A 19,232-nucleotide genomic window follows, 5' to 3' on the forward strand; every position below is an offset into this window, starting at 1 on the left:
TTTTAGTTTATTTGCCATTAAACACACATGCCATTTCTGAACATATGGTAATTTGCTTAAAACAGTGCTGATAGTGCACACTCGTGACACAAATGATCATTTCGTGTCGAACCACCCGCCATTTTGGGGTACAACATACCGGCATCATCATTACCGCAACAGTGGAAAGAAGCGACTCACGCAAAGAATTTAACCTAGCTACATTACGATCTAGCGAAATCTGATGCCGTCTGTTGATCGTTCAGTTCACGATCTTTGCTACATCGGTTCTAACGTACGTTCAAGATCATAGCTCATCCTCCATTTAATTATTTGTTTGACGTCCCGTTTGCTTGCAAAATGCATGACATACTGTGGCCCTATATTGGTAAAGTTTTAAACGCATTTCGAGCAAAGCAAGCGCGTTTGAGGCTGTTGTATGTTACCGCGGTTATTTCGAACGTATTTTCCATGTACTACGATTTTGCATTTACTGATAAACAATTACCGGGTGTGAAGGAAAGTTTGAAGCTGTTAGCTGCTAGTGAGAGATTTCCATTGCCACTCAAAGGGCGCATTATTTTTCTAACCTACTGGAATTTGGTAAGTGCTGATACTGCTACAACAAAACAACGGATGCTTATGACTGTACCAGAATGAAAAAAAAATTATAAAGCTAGCCGTACAGCAACAGTGAATCAATTTGGTATATAGTGCAGACAAAAGTGCTGGAAAATCATAGCGATATGACAAAAAACAAGAGATCTACGTCATGGTCTGGGTATCTTAGCTTCTGTGACGAATTGTCTTATGCAAATAATCAGCATGCGCCCCATGATAGCTGCTGTGATAAGGAATAGTTTATCACAAACATCACCGATGTAATAGGTGCATTAGGATTATTACAATAGCTCTTCGCTGAGATTAATTTCGCTACAAACGGCAATTAAGTCGCCGTAAATAGTTATTGATGTACATTGTACATTGATTAAAGTAGCATGAATTTTTTATAGTTCTAAAATTTACTCATACAAAATACTACCTTCAATACAACTTCTTATACATAAGATTACAAAGAATCTGTCATAATCCTTATCGATGAGATAAACACACTGTAATCATTGAAATTTATCAAATTTATCACATCACTACATCAAAATTAGATGTGGTATTTTACGCTTATGATTCAATAAGGCTTTTATACAACAATTTTACAATTTTCCTTTTTCCTCCACTAAAGAATGTGATAGCTTTCATCATGGTGCCTGATTTATATCTATTGTTCAATGAAAAGTCAAAAGAGTTTCTCTAACAAAGCCTTTTAACAAGGACTGTTCTTTTCTGAAAACCATTAAAAATCATCTTGTTATCACATGGTAAAAGCAACATGTATGTTTTTTTTGTGCTGATTTTGTATTTTCCACGGATTAAACATAGTGCTACGCGTACGTGGTAACCCTTTTGACATTTTGGGTACCTTTAAATAACGTTACAAAGAAGCAACATGGAGAGAAGCGTTGTGCTCTAATGCTCACACAACAGCGCCCACGCATCTCTTTGGTGCTCTTGTTGCGTACAAAGCCATACCTTTGCCGGATTTTCCATCCCTACCAATTCTGTCCGCACCTTAGACAATCCTCCCGGTGTTCCACCGTGCGAAGTAACGTCATCCTTGTTCGCTTGAGACACGATGGCGAATAACTAAGGCGCCTCCATCAACGCCTCGTGGGAGCGCTTTCCGTTTTTCCTTCTCTCAAACTCGTTCGCTCAAAGCGCTCTCATTTTTCACCGCATCCATCCGCTCATGTGCGGCGTCTTCGGTCCAAAGGCAAAACGCACATGTGTAGAGCATGCTGCCGTCCTACGTAAATTGCACCGGTCCGAAACAATTCATTCGTTCGTGTGCCATTGCGAGGTTCGTTTGCTTGTCTCCGTCGTCAACTCAAGTGCGCGTGGTCGCCGGTTGGGTAAGCGAAAGAAAAAAGCACTACCGTACGTGCGTTTTCCGTCGAGGTATCATCGTCATCATCGTCACGAAGGATTGCGTTTCCACAGCCCCCAGGGTGACGCGCAACTGAGAACGTGCAAAGTGTGGAAAGTGTTGAAGTTTTCCCGTTTTGCTTGCTCACGTTTCCCATCGGGCTACTTGGATGCACGTGTGAAATTTTGTCGCAAGAGTACTGTTTACCCTTGAAGCAAAACGTGTAATATGGCTACACTCTCGCCATGGAGCGTCATTGGAAATGCTACCGAGCCTCTTTTGTGACGAGTGCTAGAGCGCAGTAGGCACGCCTGGAAAGTGCTTCCGCGCAGACGTTTCCATGGTCTTGCGAACCCCCACGGCTGCCTGCAAAAGGCGATGCAGTAAAGGAACATGCTTTGTAACGTGGCTCCACTAAAAACCGTCTAGTTGCTCCCAATCTTCGTGCCTACTTGAACGCAAGTGAAAGAAAACCCTTGGGGACGTTTGTGTGTATGTGTGTGTGTGCATGTTTATGTGTTTATGCATGGTACGGCAATTCCGTTCTGAACGTCCTTAATGAGTTGCTGCTTCTTTGTTTAGGTGCCTAGGTTGCAGAGTGTCAAGTGTTAACGGGATACGCAAGATAACGAGAAAATCATTACTTAGCCAGAACCAGGTCGATTCTTTCAAATTTTTTTTTTCAAAGTGTCCTGTGACAGTGTAGGTTGTTGTTGTGCACGTGAAACCAGTCTCGCAGGATGTCCAGCGTGCAGCTCTACAAACTGCCGGCTTTTGTTATCACCTGGCATCTGATAGCATTCGGGCAGTATGCCTACGCGATTTACTACGATCGTTTTTTCGTCCACATTCCGGATGATCTCGCTGTGCCCAAGATGATGCGACCAACGGAGTACGGTGGCCGGTCCAAGTTCCTGACCTACTGGTGTTTGGTTAGTATAGCGTATGCATGCTTCTTGTGTTACAAATCTCGGAAATGGTGGACAATTTTGTTCGCCAATTATGACACAATAATAGTACATCATAAGGCGTTTCAAAAGGATCCTGAAATGCGCGTTTAGGTTGCAATTTTCTACGGCGCTTTTTCCTTAACCTGCCAATGAGACTCCAAATATAACTAAGTTGCTTGATCAATAACTGAACCTATGCAACGGGCATGTGAAAAAAAAAAGCTTCTAGACATGTTTAATGTTTGTTAGCTTTTTCTAAAAAAAACCTCCCCAAACCTCGTCCAGACGACTGGAATCGATCTTGCCGTAAAAACAAACCTCCATAAAAGTGCAAGGATAAAACCAACAAATAGCGTCCGGGAAGTGAGTGTGATTGATAGGCTAATGATGATGGCAAGCCGGGCTTGCAGCAACCAAAATTAGAAGCAAGAACTGCAACCGAGACCAGAAAGTAGCACTTCGCGAGTAGCAAACTGTCTGCGAAACGAAATGAAATCCGAAACCGAACACAACCATCGACCACCATTGCGATTCGAAATGCAGGCAGTGGGTTTTTGTCAAAATTTTGCATGTTGTGCTGCCGTTTCGCTCCATTCCGTTGCCAAACAATCCCATCCGGCGTCATCACCATCATCAGCAGTACATCGGAGCCGCAAACTGCGTTATTGCAAGCGGATCAATAAAGCACAAGATTTATGGACGGCTTCCGTAGCTTCAGAGGGTGGATGAAAAAAAAACCTTCCTGGCAATGGGAGTGCAACTACCGACAACTCCCCCACACCAAAAACCGCTTGCCAAAATTTCCAGAGATTGTTTCCGTTCCATGGTTTTGTGTTTTGGTTTCAAACGTTTCCTTAGCTGTTGCGCACTTGTTCCTGTGTTCCTGTGCTACCGCTACCGTGGCTTAGCGATGGTACTGTGCCGCAAACCCGAGAGCACTTCGGTCGATGATAAAATGTGCGCAATTTGTTAAAAATAAAATTTAACATAAACAACGGCGCACCCTGGCGCACACGCACTCGGCGGAGACCCGGACTATTCTCTATCGAGCCGAATAGTTGTGAAGAATTTTGATGCCATTTCCCTTTGGGTGGAGCAAGCGATAATGAGCTGCCATTTGTGTGCAGGTGCGTCGGAAAAGTATCCAATGTTGCCCCTGAACAGCACCACACGGAAGCGATGGAGTCGCCTGGTGCCGGGTACGACTCATACTCCCTGACGCAGGGAGAGAGCGTTTGATGAGCAACGATACGCGATTTGCAGCATGGCCGAAAGGTTTTCATCAATTTGCTACTGCAATAACTAAAAGGAGCTTGATAAGATAACCAATTGGTTCTCGATTGGTGTAATAATTCGATGGAACGAAAACGAAACAGCGTATCGAGCTGCTTCATAGTAGGCTCCGAAAATCCTCATGTTCAACTTTAACCTTTTGAAGATGAATATTTAAAAGGTTAGAGTTGAACTATTGAATTTTTAAAATGACAACAAACTTTTCTCATGAAAATTCCTTTTAAATATCAAAGGTATCATATTTTTTCATTGGTAAAATATTTCCTTTAAACACATTCGGGCAACAGGATTAGTAAACTAACTTATTTAATGTTTAAATCTGAAAACATATTCCTTTTTTGGTTTTCCTAAAAAGAAGCAAACTCGTTTTTTTTTTCAAAAGAATAGGTGTAGCTTATTATACACCTTTCCGTGCTCGCATATCTCAATTGCAAGCTATTGAACACCAGTAACTAAATCATATCACGAAGTGTTATCAAATCGCTTCATGTACATCATAATAGGCAACACACGGAGGTCACTGGTAAAGATCAGCCGCTGGCACTTGAGGCAAACGAACCCGGCCGGAACTAATGCAATCGAAATGGTGGCCGACGTGTCCCGAAAATCGATACACACGTACAAGCCTTGCCGCACTTACTTATACGATCCGCCTTCCAAAAGGACGTCGGGTTGGGGCAGGGAGAAAACAGTGAAACAAATCACATAATCACTTTAACGACACTAACGGCCCTCGATGACGGCACTGCAGTGTTACGCAAAGAGTAGCCTGCAACTTTGGCGGCTTCTGGTCGGGAAACTCGACAGTCGAATTCCGGTGCGCTATCCTTGCGAGGCCAGAGCGAGACACTCCTTAGTTGTGGGACAATTTTATTGTTTATCAAAAGGCATCTTATATAAAAAAATAATTGAAAGCACAGCCATGGAAATGTTACAAAATGCCAACAACAGATGAGCAAAAATGTGCATCACGAGTTAGAGAAACGTAAACAATGGAAAAACATTGTTTTACCCAATGACCTGCATTCTCAATTTGCAGCGGATGATTCAATCTCCGTCCTACATTTGAAGGAATTTATGGAGCTAGAAAATGAAATCACACACCTTCCGGTAGCTCGCTGAGGCTGAAGAACAATGTTGCAAAAACAGTAAGAGCTCACAAGAGAGCCCGGGTCTGGCATACGTCGGGATAGCCAGGATTGTGCATAATTTACTGTGAAATCCCACAACGTCACACTTGTGGGTGGCGCTAGAGGGTGGCACTATTCTCGTCAGCTGCCTCGAAAAAAGAAAGATAAGCAGGCGTTGTGGCGTTGTTGTGCACTGTTGATTGGCACACTTACGCCCGAGAGCGTCATCCTCGTTGCTTGTCCAGCGAAAACCTCTGGCAAACAAACAAATGGTCGTTCTGGTTCAACCCACCTACGGTTGATGGTAACCATATGTTCGTCAGGAGTACCATAGAATTAGCCACTGTCACGGCGGAACGGGGATTAGTACCGCAGGGAGGGACGATGCGGATGCTAGCTGTTTTATATGCCCTAATAAAATGTTTTTATACCAAGATTGTGCTGGTTAATGGTATTTTTTGTAACCTTACTCCAAATATCTCAGACAGATGTTCGGAACAACCATTGCAACAATTGTCATTTCATTTCTAGGGCAATAATTTGTAGTTTTTTTTTAATTTGTGAAGATGAATCATACTATTTAATTTAGTGGGAAAAAAGTCACAAATTCGACCTATAAGTATGAAAATTGCACAGATTTCACGTGGCGATTTCAAGGGCATGATAAATACGGGTTTCAGATAAAAAAAAACATTGATGGATCGCATATACACTAAGGAAAAAATAATAACCCAAAAAAATATATTTAAGAGAACAAAAAAAACAAAAGAATAACTGTAATAGTGTGATGTAAAATTATTTGTTGGATTGCATTTATACAAATAACATGGTTGGAAGCGCATTAATATTCGCTTTTTCTATTGGCAAATAATTCGCTCTAATATTCGCTTTGAAAACAGAATCATCACCGATCAAAACGAATCCTAAAAATAATCGAATCACGCCACAGCACCATTGAGGAAATTAAATCCACTTACCAGTGTTTTTTTTCTCAATCGTGCAAAAATCTAAGGTGAAAGAGAATGAGAGAGTTCAGCGACCTTCTGGCACACAATAATAGAGACTACTGTCATTAGCTGCAATCAGCTGATAGGAGTACACTATCGAACAAATAGACGCCAATGGCCGGAATACGATGATAACTTTACACGCAATTTGTTAAAGTTTCTTCCGCAATGTCCAGCAACGATAGTCGAGGTACAGATGCACAATTTTCACTGTAACATTTTTATGGAACATTCAAATTACTTCGCGTTCACTCCCGCATCTATTCGTATCGTATTCAACCAAATGCGCCAGAGGGAGGTGCGGTGCAAAACACTTTGTTTATTTGTTCAGCCGTCTAGCGAATTTTCCACCGCGAATGCGCAGGCCTGCTATGATTGCATGTTGGTATCAGTTCTCAGCACGCTGCCAACAAGCAGCTGTCAAGTCTTGAGTAAATGTCAACAATCGGATCGAAGACGTTGGTTAGTTGTTTTAGTCCAAAGTTCAGTGGTGTCGAGATAAAAAAGTACATATTAAAGACGCGTAATAATGCACCGTCATTCTCCTCGCGGCACTTATCAATAGACCGGCGAGTTAATCCAGCACTCCCGTACACTTGTGAACTGTTTCAGTCAGGGATTGAACGGAAAAAAGAGTGCCATCAAACTCGAAGTTAGTCGTTGGTGGAAAAGTGCTCTAGCTAGTTTCCACAACTTTCTCTACTGTTGTTTGTTACGGCAATGGCAAAAAACAAAACCAACGATGGCTACCAGCGCGGAGTTTACGGTGCGCTCTGTACGTTGATGCATTTCATCGTAGCCGTGCAGTTCACGTACGGTATTTACTACGATTTTAAATACGTTCATTTCCCTCCGGAAATGAGGCGTCCCGGAGGCGAGTTTGGTGGTAAACTAAAATTTCTCACTGTGTGGGATGCGGTAGGTGGAAAATGCTCTTCAGTCGTGCACGTGCTGCTGACATTCGATTGTGCAATTGCTGTGAGTGAACTAACTTGCATGCCCTCCCAAAATCTTTATTTTCAGATTCTTCAAGCAATATATTTCACCGTATGCCTGCTGAATGACTTTATCGGAACGAATGAAATCGCTCCCAAGCGGATGCCGCTTATTAGGAAGGTTAAAGATTACATGCTAGCTGCATTTGCCTTCCCGGTTGCGCTTAACGTTGGTGTCACCTTCTGGACCTTGATGGCCATCGACCGAGAGCTCGTTTTTCCGAAGGCACTGGACGCCGTATTCCCTGGGTAATTCTTAATCAAGTCCTTCTGGCAATTCCCGCGCAATCTGTCACTAACCAATGATGTATTTCAGCTGGCTGAACCACGTTATGCATACCAACATCTGTATCTTTATGGTACTGGAAATTTGTACCAGCTTCCGGCAGTATCCCTCTCGCAAAGCCGGCTTAACTGGGCTGAGTATCTTTATGACAGCGTATCTGGTGTGGCTCCATATCATTCGGCACTTTGGTGGCATTTGGGTGTACCCAGTGTTGGATGTGCTTAATCTTCCACAACGTATCGTGTTTTTTGCCGTCAGTCTCGGATTTAGTGTCGGTCTGTATCTCCTGGGTGAGGTGTTCAATAATATGATTTGGACGAAGGAACTGAAGCAGCTCAAAGCAACCACCAGCGGCGGTGCTAGTAAGAAGACCAAATAGACAATTCCTACAGATAACGTTGCATTGAGCAAATAAGATGTTTTGTGCAGCTGCATGCTACAGACGCAATACTGGGAAACAGCAAGTCTACCCCAAGCGAACAAAACCCACACTGGGCGTGCATTTCGTTTTTATCTAATCCCAATGTCTCATGGTTGTTTCATCATGTTTGTGAGTGTTTTTTTTGTTTCTATCATAATGACTATAACAATTTTTTAAGGTTTAAAATACCCATTTTTAGCGTCTGTTAATATTTATCTGGGTGTCATTCATTCTAATGTGAACCTAAAAACTCGCTCGAACTTTTACGTAACCATGCATTTGTGACACGTTCAAAGATAAAAACTAATGACTTCGTAATTGTTGATCCCTTGAAATGGGTCGATAGAATGAGTATTTCCCCGAGTGTATGTGTGTGCTGGAATGAAATGATTATCCATTTTTGGCTTGATTACAGCTTCCTGATAAGCCGATCCATTGCAATTAAAACTTATTTTCTTTCTTCAAATTTATTGCAACCGCACCATGCAAACTCTCGCTACCCAAGTGTCTCAGCCTATGGTGGTAAAAGATGAAGCAACAACAGAGCAGACAAAGCAAACATTTAACATCGTGTGAGGAATTTTTTTCCTCTGCGATATTTTCTGAAACGGCGGAGCGTAGCAAATAGTACATATTCGAAAAAATGCATTTACGACTAGCATAATTGTATGAGACAGGCAAACCACCACATTCAGCCCAGTGCCAGATGGTGTCAGCGTTTTAGGTAGGGACATACTTGCTGATCACTAGAAAAGTGTACTTGTGAAAACCGTTAGCATCGTCATCATCATACCTTTCAATCATTTTGTTGCTCGTATCGGCGTCCCATATACCATTTGGAACTTTAGTGCCGTCTAGAGGTTGTCGTTGGACGATGACTACAATGCGTCTTTAAGGATAACGTTAGATAGGGCTCAATGCTATCAACTATAATCTGCAACCAGTGTGTCTAGCTGCTTAGAACTTTTTGAGAAGTTTAGATGTGAACAAATTTTGCACTGCTTTAGGGTACATCGATATTGAATTAAATACTTACAAAATTCCACAGACGAGCACCTTACCTCGAATGTACTATCCGCGTCCAATGATGTGAATTTGATTCAGGAGGGTGTGTGGCACTTTTGGACCGAATAACCGTGATTTAATGTTGCGTATGCGGAGGTAGCATATATTACTGGCAAGTCAATATTGCTGGAGTTAGGCAATCAATTCGAACACTATACGCCACATGTATCAATTGTCGCGCATCGGGAGAACTCGTTTCTTTTAGAGGGTTCCGGTGTACCGCGTTTCCATTCGTTCAATATTTGTGTACATCACTTTAGATGTTGCGTCAGTGTCGTTCTAGATGTAATTTACAGAAACCACGATCGTAGATAGCGAAATAGTAGAGTATGACAGACGGTAAGAAAGTATGTTCATTTCTAAATTCAAACTTTAAACGATGCACGCGTAACGAGAGTTATGGGAGCTATTGGTGGAGTGGCGGTGTCATTTACAAGATTCATTCATCTTGCTTATAATAGAATCGGAAATATAGACAAAAAAAACTTAAAAAATAGTCTTGAGTTTGCATTTGTTATACCACCTGGGCGTTATCCTAAAAGTAAGTATAAAGTTGTTATTCAATGCATTTTTGTTATTACTGTTTATTCATTTACTTCCGTTATTATCTAGCATCCTATTTATGTGAGTCCACCAAAAGCGACCAACGGTTCACAACTATGCAACTATTTTAAAACCGAAAACATGTACGCGCTTTGATTCGTGTACGTTTGGCATCATCCCCGAGAATACCGGGTGTTCGCTCCGGAAAATGGAGAGCTGTACATAGTTAGTGTTTGGCTAACAGTCGTGTAAAAGCATGTAAAAACAATTTTGTTTTGAGCATTTCGCAAAATACAAATATCATGTCTGATTGTATATTTATGATTAAGTCTACCTCGTTTGTTGATTGCTTTTCTGGCGGTGTAAACTTCTATTTACGTAAGTTTTCTAATTTTTCGTCTCCTGGAAGCACTTTGCACTCATTTGTTTTGTACAATGTTTCATGAAACGGACTTGCAGCGCAGTCGATTTTGCTTCAAAGGTGTGTATCTCTGTTTTGATATTGGCTTCAGTCTTTCAATCGTTTGATCACTCAATAAGTAGTAATTCGTTGTTCTTGGTCAAAGGAATAGAAAAATTAAGGACGAATGAATGTTCATATATGTTAACGTATAGCTACTGTCGTAGGAGATTCTACAGAGTATGAGTATCAGTAGTAAATGCACAACTATTAAGAAGTTTGTGTACGTAATAATAACACACGATTCAAATGCTACTATTCCAAAAGTAGCAATAAAAATGAGTAACGTCGCTATGTTTAAAAGGCACTCTGAATTATTTCATTTGAATTGAAATTTAAACACCAAATATAATCTTGTCAGTGGTAAAAGAGCCCTGCGAATGTTTGTTACACGATCCGCAGACTTTAGCGTAACGATCGAATCGTTGCTTAGCAACGACTCCGGTATTGGCAGCATGCGTTACTTGGATGGGAGTAGTAACATTTTCAGCTTTTCCGCATCGCTCAAACCGGCCGATTCGTTGGCATCGCGCTGCTTCCGGCCCACGGGCATAGACGTTTGTGTAGTTATTTGCATCAGCTTCGATGGAGGTTGCGCCACTGCCTGGAGTGGTGGTAATAACTGATGATTTTCAGTATAGATATCTGCGTTCTCTTCGTTTTTCATTGCCTTTTCGCTGAATTCAAACGACGACATCGTCTGAGTCGCGATTTCATGAGCATTCGTTTGTATGCCAACATCGCAGCTACGCTTCGAGTTACGTGAATTTGTTTTGGCAACGGATACACCCGAGTAAGAGCTGTTCACATGCAACGGTGACAACTCGGAACAATACGACGTGAACGAAGAGTCGTCAAAATCGTACATCGTCTCGGGACCGAAGCCGGAAGCTGCAGCCGCAGTAGACACGGATGGAACACGGTCCATCACTTCCAAATCCTTCTCGCGCTCGCGTTCTCTTACTTTTTCCTTTTTCCTACGCTGATGCTGCTGTTGTGTTTTTCGTGTCATCGTCCCTTGGCGTGAACCGTTGCCTACCTTTTTGCTACGAAGATTCTTTGTTATGCTACCTTTACTAACGCGTCCTCCACCATCTTTACCGGACCTTGCACAGGATGTAGTGATATCCTTCGAGATATTGCCATCAGCCACTCTGGAGATTGTTTCCTCTCGACCTGATGTAATTTGTCGCAATGGGCCATTTCTTCCATTGATCAATGCTTCCGCTTCTTTATCCTCATCGTCGTCGTCGTCGTCGTCCTCACTGCTACGGTATTCCTCGATCCGGCATCCTCCAGTTGCCACCCCACCGCCAACGTCCCCACGACCGCCGGCTCCATTTCCAAAACCACGGTTCGCCCCGTCGATCTGCTTCATAAAGATGCCGAACTTGGAATCGTCAAACTTGAACGAACCTACCGACTCGTTATCGTCCTCGGACGTAGTAAGTCCTTGCCCTTGCAGAAACGGTAGTAACAATTTTCCATTTGAGATCAAATCATTGATCTGATGAGCGTCCATCGCGCCGATTCCGGTGCGCCGCTGCATATTGCCTGCCCCGAAGGATCCTCCACCTGACGAGGCATGCCGGCCTGATGCACTTCCACCGGCCTTTTGAATAGCTGCCGTTATTATCTGCGACTCAACAGAAGTGCTGCTCTCTTTGCGACTGTATCGTCGTCCTGCCGAGGCGAAATCATGCCTTCGGCGACTCTGGCGTGCTTTGTGTCCGTGCTTGTGGCCACCAGAGCCAACAACCACCGTACCACGGCTACTCCGACTAGCTACCTTCGTTTTAACCTCGGCAATTTTGACTGACACCTGCGAGTCGATCGAATTGCGGCGAGATTCTACAGACACGTGCCGCACGCTGAAGCTTATCTCTGAATCAACAGAATTCTTGCGCGGATCGTGACTCGAACTAGTCGCGGCACCCGTGAGCGCACATCGACGGTTTACAAAACGCGGCAAATTATTAGCCCAAGTTGAACTAAAATCATGGCTCCCAATGGCGGAGTTTATATCGAATTTGAGCCCCACTGGGTCGGTGTGCGAATTGTGAAACGATATCGAGAGGCGGCCTTGATTTTGGAATTCCTTTCGCTTGGCGAACGCCTGCGCTATTACCTTATGCTTTTGGAGCTTTACCGGTTCATCGACGTCCGTTCCGAAGCGCCTCCGAAAATACCGCCCCCAGGATTCGAGAGTCGAGTTGGTCCACACCCAGGACGACATTACGATTCCGGAGGCAAACAGGCAGATCAGATGAACTTGCAAAATGGCCACGCTTGGTCGCTGCTCCATGCGGCAGCTGTTCGTAACGTCATCGTTGTAGATGGAGGTGATTTGGCACACGATGTAGTCGCGCAGCGACGTGGCCCAGGCTGAACTGTGTCGGAATTCGTGAACGTGACAGAAAACGGTCGCCACGATAAACACGAACGTAGACGTCGTGCACATACCCATACGCACGATGGTCTGGTGGATCTTTTTGCTAGCCCTGGCCGAGATGATTTCCTTGCTCGATATCCGCAGCCGTATGAGCGTCAGCAGGCCCCGACCAAGAAAGTAACCGCCTACCAGCAAAACGCAAAGAACGGGCGCTAGCACGAATCCACCCCTGATCGGGTGGTTCAGATAGCCTACGAAGCAAATCCCCACGGTGCTGTTGCCGTCGATCTCGCTCAACGCCATAATCGTGATTGTTAGCACGAGTGGCAGGGACCAGGCGATCAGATGAAAATACGAGCCTTTCTTGTCAATCCGGTCCTGTATTTTCCCGATGGCCTTAAAACTCATGTGCCACACGTAAGTGAAGATGACGAACCATACCATTGCCGCGATCAGGAAGTAATAAACCAATATAAACACCACAATGCAGGACAGGTTTTCCCCTGCGCTCGGTTCCGACGTCCGGAGTGTGCCATCCTTGCGACAGACGATGTCTTCCCGTCCGCCTGGGGTGAATTGGGCTAGCCATCTGTGACGAAGAATGTGTAACTATACTCCATTCGACAGCATTCGTTGCAACCACTCTATCACTACGGAAACTTACCCTAGGCAGGAGACAGCAAAACAGAAATTAATGTAAAATATCACCATTGCCGGATACTTGTTCGCATTCTGCCAGTCGATGGCGAACGTGGCCAGAGTGAACAAATTAAATGCAAGACAAACGCTTGCACCCCACGCAACAAGTTTATGTATCTGTCGGTGCTCGTGATCTGTGTACAGTGGATCCTTACACTGTACACCACACCCGTCGATGTCTGGAAAATACAATTTACAACTCGTAAGTGGCGATTATTTGAGACGATCTTCCGGAAATGATCCGCTACCTTTGTAATAGTTAGCCGGAAGGTCTGCAGGTACCAACGGACTCTGACACTGTCCCGTAGCATTAAACTTCATCTCCTCCCGTACATCGTTGTTGCATTTCGAAGGATAAAGCGTTTCGTTGCATTTCAGAAACTCAGGAAAGAAGCTCGTGTTGTACAATATTCGGCACGGCTCGAGAGTAATCTTGCACATTTCCAGCGATGGCAGGTACACCATCTCCTGGCCGTTAATTTTTTCGCACTTTGGCGTAAACACTGCGCACAAGAAAGGTTGTATCACCGCCCAACATTTCGGCACGTTGATAAGGGCTTTGTATTGGAACAGTTTGTTGTGCGTTTCTTCCTGGCTGTACGAGTCGGTTAAATCGAGGCTAATGGACGAGTACGGAAGCGTCGATCCGAGGCAGGATGTGTGGCGAATTAGCTCACACTTTGCTGGCCGCACGCAGTAGATGTAGCGCATTTCACGCCCATCGAACCAGGTTTTGTCGTCTTTGCCCTTTTTCCCGTGCATGCGAAAGTTACGCGTACCATTAATCGACTCGAGCATCGGCCGGGATGATTCGGGCGTGATGAGATTCGTCGTCGGGTTGAATTCCTTGCATTTTCCTAAAGTAGCTAGAAGCGCTACCAGGCACAGGAACGCATTATATGTAGCCATGTCGATGTAGTAGCAATCTGTAACAAACGGTGAAAGAATGATGTAAAGTGCGTAAGATTAAAAACAATTCGCTCTTACCCAGTCAATAGTAGTTCAATTGATGGAGCACCAACGAAAACTTTCTAACAATTTTACCACTGACTCTGCGGGAGTCGATTTCACATTAAAACTGAACATTTAGTGGCGAGCTTTGTTGCATACCATGTTAGTGGCTCAAGCGTATTATCACCGACAGCACTTCTGTTTTGAATACAAATTGATTGATTATTCTCGGATTGATTATATCCGTCTCCGCCTGTTCGGAATGTGATAATTTCACTGCAAATCCAGGACTTTACACATAGGTACATCCTATTGGAACTATGGTCGTTGTGGACGATCTGCCCAGCTGGGTTAGTCTTGCCCGAGCTTGTTTCAGATTCACGCACTCCAACGCCCCAGAATATTAATGAGTTTAGGAAGCAGTAAGTTGTAGGAGGAAACCATCATTCAAACGTAGTTCGAATCCTATGAATGATTCCCATAATTCCGCGCACGAACAGTGACAAAGTAAATAGAACAAAAATGAACACAAAATATTCAGATTCACAAAGAGGTTTACAATTCTAACTTGTGCGTGACGAGCGGCGTTCTTTTTTGTACGACGATCAACTTGTAGCATTAGGCGGGACCACCCAAGACGATCATTTAATGGAAGGACCAAGTAGGTGGTAAGAGGCGAGTAGGGCGAGATGTTTTGACATTTTGGCTCAAATGACAGCCGTGGACTATGTGAAAGAATGTGACCCAAAACATCCGGGCTAATACGAACTTGTAAACAAACCATTGGGTTCGTGAATTGATCATGAACAAAAAAAAACAATTTTCATAAATCGTCCGACCTTACTCATTCCCGTTATATAGCATTTATTTTCAAAAATACACGAGCATATTATGTACTGGTAACATTTATGCCAAGATGAGCTTATGCTTAAGATATGTAGCCTACGTGCTGTGAAAGCCTAGAACTGCACGTAATAATCTGGGCAGCAACGAATGTGTTTTTCCATAGCTGCACTGGGTACCACGTGCATCGCATTAAAAGGGCAGACCTTAAGACTTAGACTTTCGTTGCTTTGCTTTTTGCATTTCACGAGATGGTAAGGCATTCGATGGCGTACCACAACGTGCGACTTATTGTACGGGCAAGTCAACATTTCGTCATGCATTTCGGTACTAAAACGGAACGTAAAATACAATTCATTACCACTTTTGCAGCAAATTGAATTGCAATTGAAGCTTCAGGTTATTTACCGTTTATTAAGACACTTTTACTCTATGCACACCAAATCTAAACAAACCGCACTTGTCGAGGTTACAAGTGAAATGAGATGCGCTTGCCAGTGAGCAGCTAAATGTCACACTTTGGGCCACGATCAGAAATCGTCCGTTAGTGTGCGACTTGTTCGTACGCAGTAGTGCTGTTCGAATGGTTACGTTAAAATCGTAAAGTTCTAATAGTTTTACGGAAATGATTGACGGTCTTTACATTCAGCTTTCTTCGCCTAAAGCAAATGTGCAGGTAAACGCAATAGCTCCTTGTAATAACAGCAGCTCGAAGTAATTCGAAGGTGATATTGTTTTGTACGAATTTACAGAAAGTACATAAAGCATGGCGTGAGCAATTTGCCGAAGAGAAGGAGCAAAGAGCTATTACCGTTATTCAACTTTGTATCGACATGACCGGCTACAATTATAATTTTGATGTTACGGATCTCAAACTCCTTATCGAAAACGACAATGAATCTATGTCGGACAAAATATCACAAGCGGTACGTCTCGTACATGTGCAATTTTGAACATGCTTGATGAAATCTTAAAGTATTTTAAGTTAATGTGATATTTGCTTCAACAGCCTTTGCAGGTTCGAGATTTTTTTGAGGACGGCAAATTCATGACCAATCTTCAAGAATTCTTTCAACATATCATCGTGCAGCATTGGAAAGAACTGTTAAACGACAACAAGTGGTTCAACATAAGCGTAAAATTCATTATGCTGCTATGTGCCAGTACGCATGACGAATATTCCATAGTTGGCTCATTAATTGGCACTATATTGGTGCAGAATCTGTGCGCAGCTAGAGCTAATTTACTGAACGATATAGAACGGGCTTACTATATGCGTGATGCTCAGCGGAAAAATATGTTGGGCAAGAAGCAACATTACATTGATCAAATTTGTCTAACACTATTTCCCAGTGTTGAAAAAGGTTTCAAATATTCGAAACTATCGCCATTTCTGATGGAACGCGTTTGCGATATGCTGACATCCTATCCAAACATAATGGTCATTTCGTACAACAAGCTTGAACTTTTAACAGCCGGGCTGCAATGGAAGAACAGAAAAAATATTCAGATGGCTTTGACATGCCTTCAACACTTAGCTGATGAATCGTTTAGCAGTGAAACAGTCCGAGAAGTAGGGTTATACATCCTAAAATCCGATGTATTGCTAATGCAAATCGTCAACACTTTCAAACAGTTTGAATTGTGTGTTTTGCAACTTTTTCTTCAAGCACATGGGTAATTTTGTCAACTTTCGCATGGTTTAATTTCGGAATTGATTATGAAATATCCTTTCTCTTCATAGCCTTATCGGAAGCATGCCGTTTTGCGCAGAAACTGCGGATTTGATTGTTCGGTTAATGTTCAGTAGCAATGAAAATGTGCTAAACGCCGCAATTGATCTGCATGTGCTCTATTACACCGCAATTTGCCCTCCAGCCGATGTAGAACAACAAGCTCTGTTAGCCTTGCTGGATACATTTTCTCGTTATGCTTATACTCTCTCGTCATTTGAAACGGTAGTCAACAAACTTTGGCTAAAGGGATTCTTCCGTAGGTTCGATCGATTGTTTGACTTGTTGTTGAATACGATAAACAGTGACGAAAATGGATTTATCCTTAGCTCCATCGTACAAACGATAAATTTTTGCCATCAAATACTGATGGAGGACATAAAAACAAAGATTTTGCCTTCATCACGGCCATCGAAATCCGTAAGCTGGGGTTGTATTAAAAAAAGAATTCAAAGTTTTGTGAAAGGGTACCCAAAGTGTCTTGCAAAAGTTTCCCGACATCCGGATCTCTATAACTTGATGCTAAACTGTTTGAATCCATTGTATAATGAACTATACAGCGTAGCTGGTGTTAATTGCGAAGCGTACTATGTCGATGTTTTGTACAATACCCTTTCAAAAGTGGCTTTACATGGAAAGACCTACTCCATACTCTTCCATACCTTAACGGCTATCTATAGTTTCGACTCAATCGTACACGTTTCTGAAGATATTTGGAATGAGCTAACGGAAACGTATTATACGTTCTTTTTCCACACACGTAGTCGTTTGAGGCGTTACAATCTCGTAAGTATAGTTTTTTTATTAGATATTGCTATTTAAAAAATACGATTTTCATTCGTTTGTTATAGGGTATTGACAAGAAATTGAAGGAATCTTACACCACCGCGATCACGCGGTTGTGCGTCCTTATCGAAATTAACAACACCTCAGAGAATGTCTGCATACTCGTCGAATATCTGGCAAATGATTTGATGCTGTTGGAAAAAATGAAATTACTTGATGAATCCATTGCAATATTTTATCGTCTTTACAAAAATACACTGTATGGTGTTGTAAAGTATTGCTTGCAGGATCCGTCAAAGGATTGCCCGGTAGTAAAAAGTCAATTGTTTGCTAAACGATTCCAGACCTTAATGTGCAAATTGATTGAAAGGCTGGATTGCGATGAAGATGAGTTTGATGTCGCTATGCACATTGCAAATACTGTTTGTAATATGCTTGTGTTAACACAGCAACATGATGGGACTTTGCTTATAGAGACTATTCCACACATGGAAACCACATCATTACATGATGTGCTACAAAAATTGACTAAATATGTAGAGCGACATGTATTTTCCAAAAGCATTGACGCAGGTAAGAAATTTATTTATTTCTAGTTTGAATTCGATGATGATGCATACACATTTGTGTAAATTTTAATGCCTTTATGCCAGATGATAACAACTATTTACTGTCAAGAAGACTGACTCTCGCAACTTACAACGAACTATATCGCTTACATGCTTCATTACCTAAAAGGACAGATACTTGGATGATTTTGAAGCATTATGTAGAAAACACACTATTTGCAAAAGAGTTGGAACAATTATTAGATATTGTATTTACAAAAGATCGATGTGAGTTTTACAACATCACAGCAACTATAATTATGGAGTATTGTAAAAACAAAATATATTCCAATAATGTAAAGGTATGGTTATGATCCAAATGATAAAATACTAAAGTGCAAATTATTGATTTAAAATGTATTATTCCAGAATTTTTTTACCAAGATACACAGTTTCAAATCTAAACAATTACCAGAAGTTGATGAAGAGGATTACCTGTTCAACATTATTCAATGTATCGTAGACAGGATACTCGAACAAATTGATGAATCAAATGTTGTTTTGGCAAATAAATTTGGAAAAATTTTCACTATCATGAAACCTTGGGTTATCCGACTGTCCAGGGAAAACCTTAAAGCGCTGTAAGTATATGAAGCTGGCTTGTTCTTAATTTTTTAAATTTGATGTAAAATTTTTAACGTTTTCTATATCTTATTTTTAGAAATCGATTTATACGTCTCCACCCAAATATATCCTCATCTATGGAGGATGATCAGCCAACCTTTGTAACACAATTGAAAGGATTTCAAAAATTTCTTAAAAACTCTTAAAAAAAGTAACTCCCATTCGCATTAGCATAAAAGAATTATTATTTCATAAAATATATTAATTAAAAACGATTCGCTATTTTCGATAGTTCTAAAATTTTCTTTGGTGTTTTTGTAGAGTAGATACTTAGCTAAATATTCTAATATGACTAATTATATTCATCTTTGCCAATACGTAGACATAGATGCTTAGTCTAAGCATGTGGATAATATCAAAGTATTCTATGGAAAAATGCTTAGTACGTAATGAAATTTACTGATCATTTTATTACACAGAAACCTGCCAGCCTTTCAAGTCGAAGTTTGCGACATAGCTCCAACGTTTCTTTAAAAAAAACTATAA

General features: G+C 42.0%; 3 protein-coding genes across 6 annotated transcripts; 2 read left to right on the forward strand and 1 right to left on the reverse strand.

Moving 5' to 3' along the window:
- The first annotated feature begins 2,705 nt into the window (after positions 1-2,705).
- LOC128727550 (androgen-induced gene 1 protein-like) lies at positions 2,706-9,578 on the forward strand. 4 transcript variants are annotated; one of them, XR_008410845.1, is made up of 4 exons: positions 6,960-7,258; positions 7,364-7,584; positions 7,652-8,171; positions 8,242-9,578. XR_008410845.1 is itself a non-coding variant. In XM_053821475.1 (4 exons), exons 1-4 carry the CDS (start codon positions 7,061-7,063, stop codon positions 8,463-8,465), a joined length of 759 nt encoding a protein of 252 aa, XP_053677450.1. In that variant the 5' UTR covers positions 6,960-7,060; the 3' UTR covers positions 8,466-9,578. The 4 variants fall into 4 exon arrangements, 3 of the variants coding, with proteins under 3 accessions (XP_053677451.1, XP_053677450.1, XP_053677449.1); XM_053821475.1 differs by having other exon boundaries at positions 7,652-7,983; positions 8,458-9,578; XM_053821476.1 differs by lacking the exon at positions 6,960-7,258 and adding an exon at positions 2,706-2,892 and having other exon boundaries at positions 7,652-9,578.
- A 992-nt stretch (positions 9,579-10,570) lies between these two features.
- On the reverse strand, positions 10,571-14,110 carry LOC128725980 (protein smoothened). The gene is made up of 3 exons (XM_053819755.1): positions 13,450-14,110; positions 13,167-13,380; positions 10,571-13,091 (listed from the first exon to the last, which is right to left on the reverse strand). The coding sequence occupies exons 1-3, from the start codon at positions 14,108-14,110 to the stop codon at positions 10,571-10,573; spliced, it is 3,396 nt and encodes a 1,131-aa protein (XP_053675730.1).
- Positions 14,111-14,472: 362 nt separating this feature from the next.
- Positions 14,473-18,892, forward strand: LOC128723938 (uncharacterized). Its single transcript, XM_053817703.1, has 8 exons — positions 14,473-14,502; positions 15,748-15,921; positions 16,005-16,672; positions 16,740-17,514; positions 17,580-18,087; positions 18,168-18,424; positions 18,492-18,703; positions 18,784-18,892. The coding sequence occupies exons 1-8, from the start codon at positions 14,473-14,475 to the stop codon at positions 18,890-18,892; spliced, it is 2,733 nt and encodes a 910-aa protein (XP_053673678.1).
- Positions 18,893-19,232: the final 340 nt, after the last annotated feature.

This window comes from Anopheles nili, chromosome 3 (assembly GCF_943737925.1).
Source record: "Anopheles nili chromosome 3, idAnoNiliSN_F5_01, whole genome shotgun sequence".
Taxonomy (NCBI): Eukaryota; Metazoa; Arthropoda; class Insecta; order Diptera; family Culicidae; genus Anopheles; species Anopheles nili.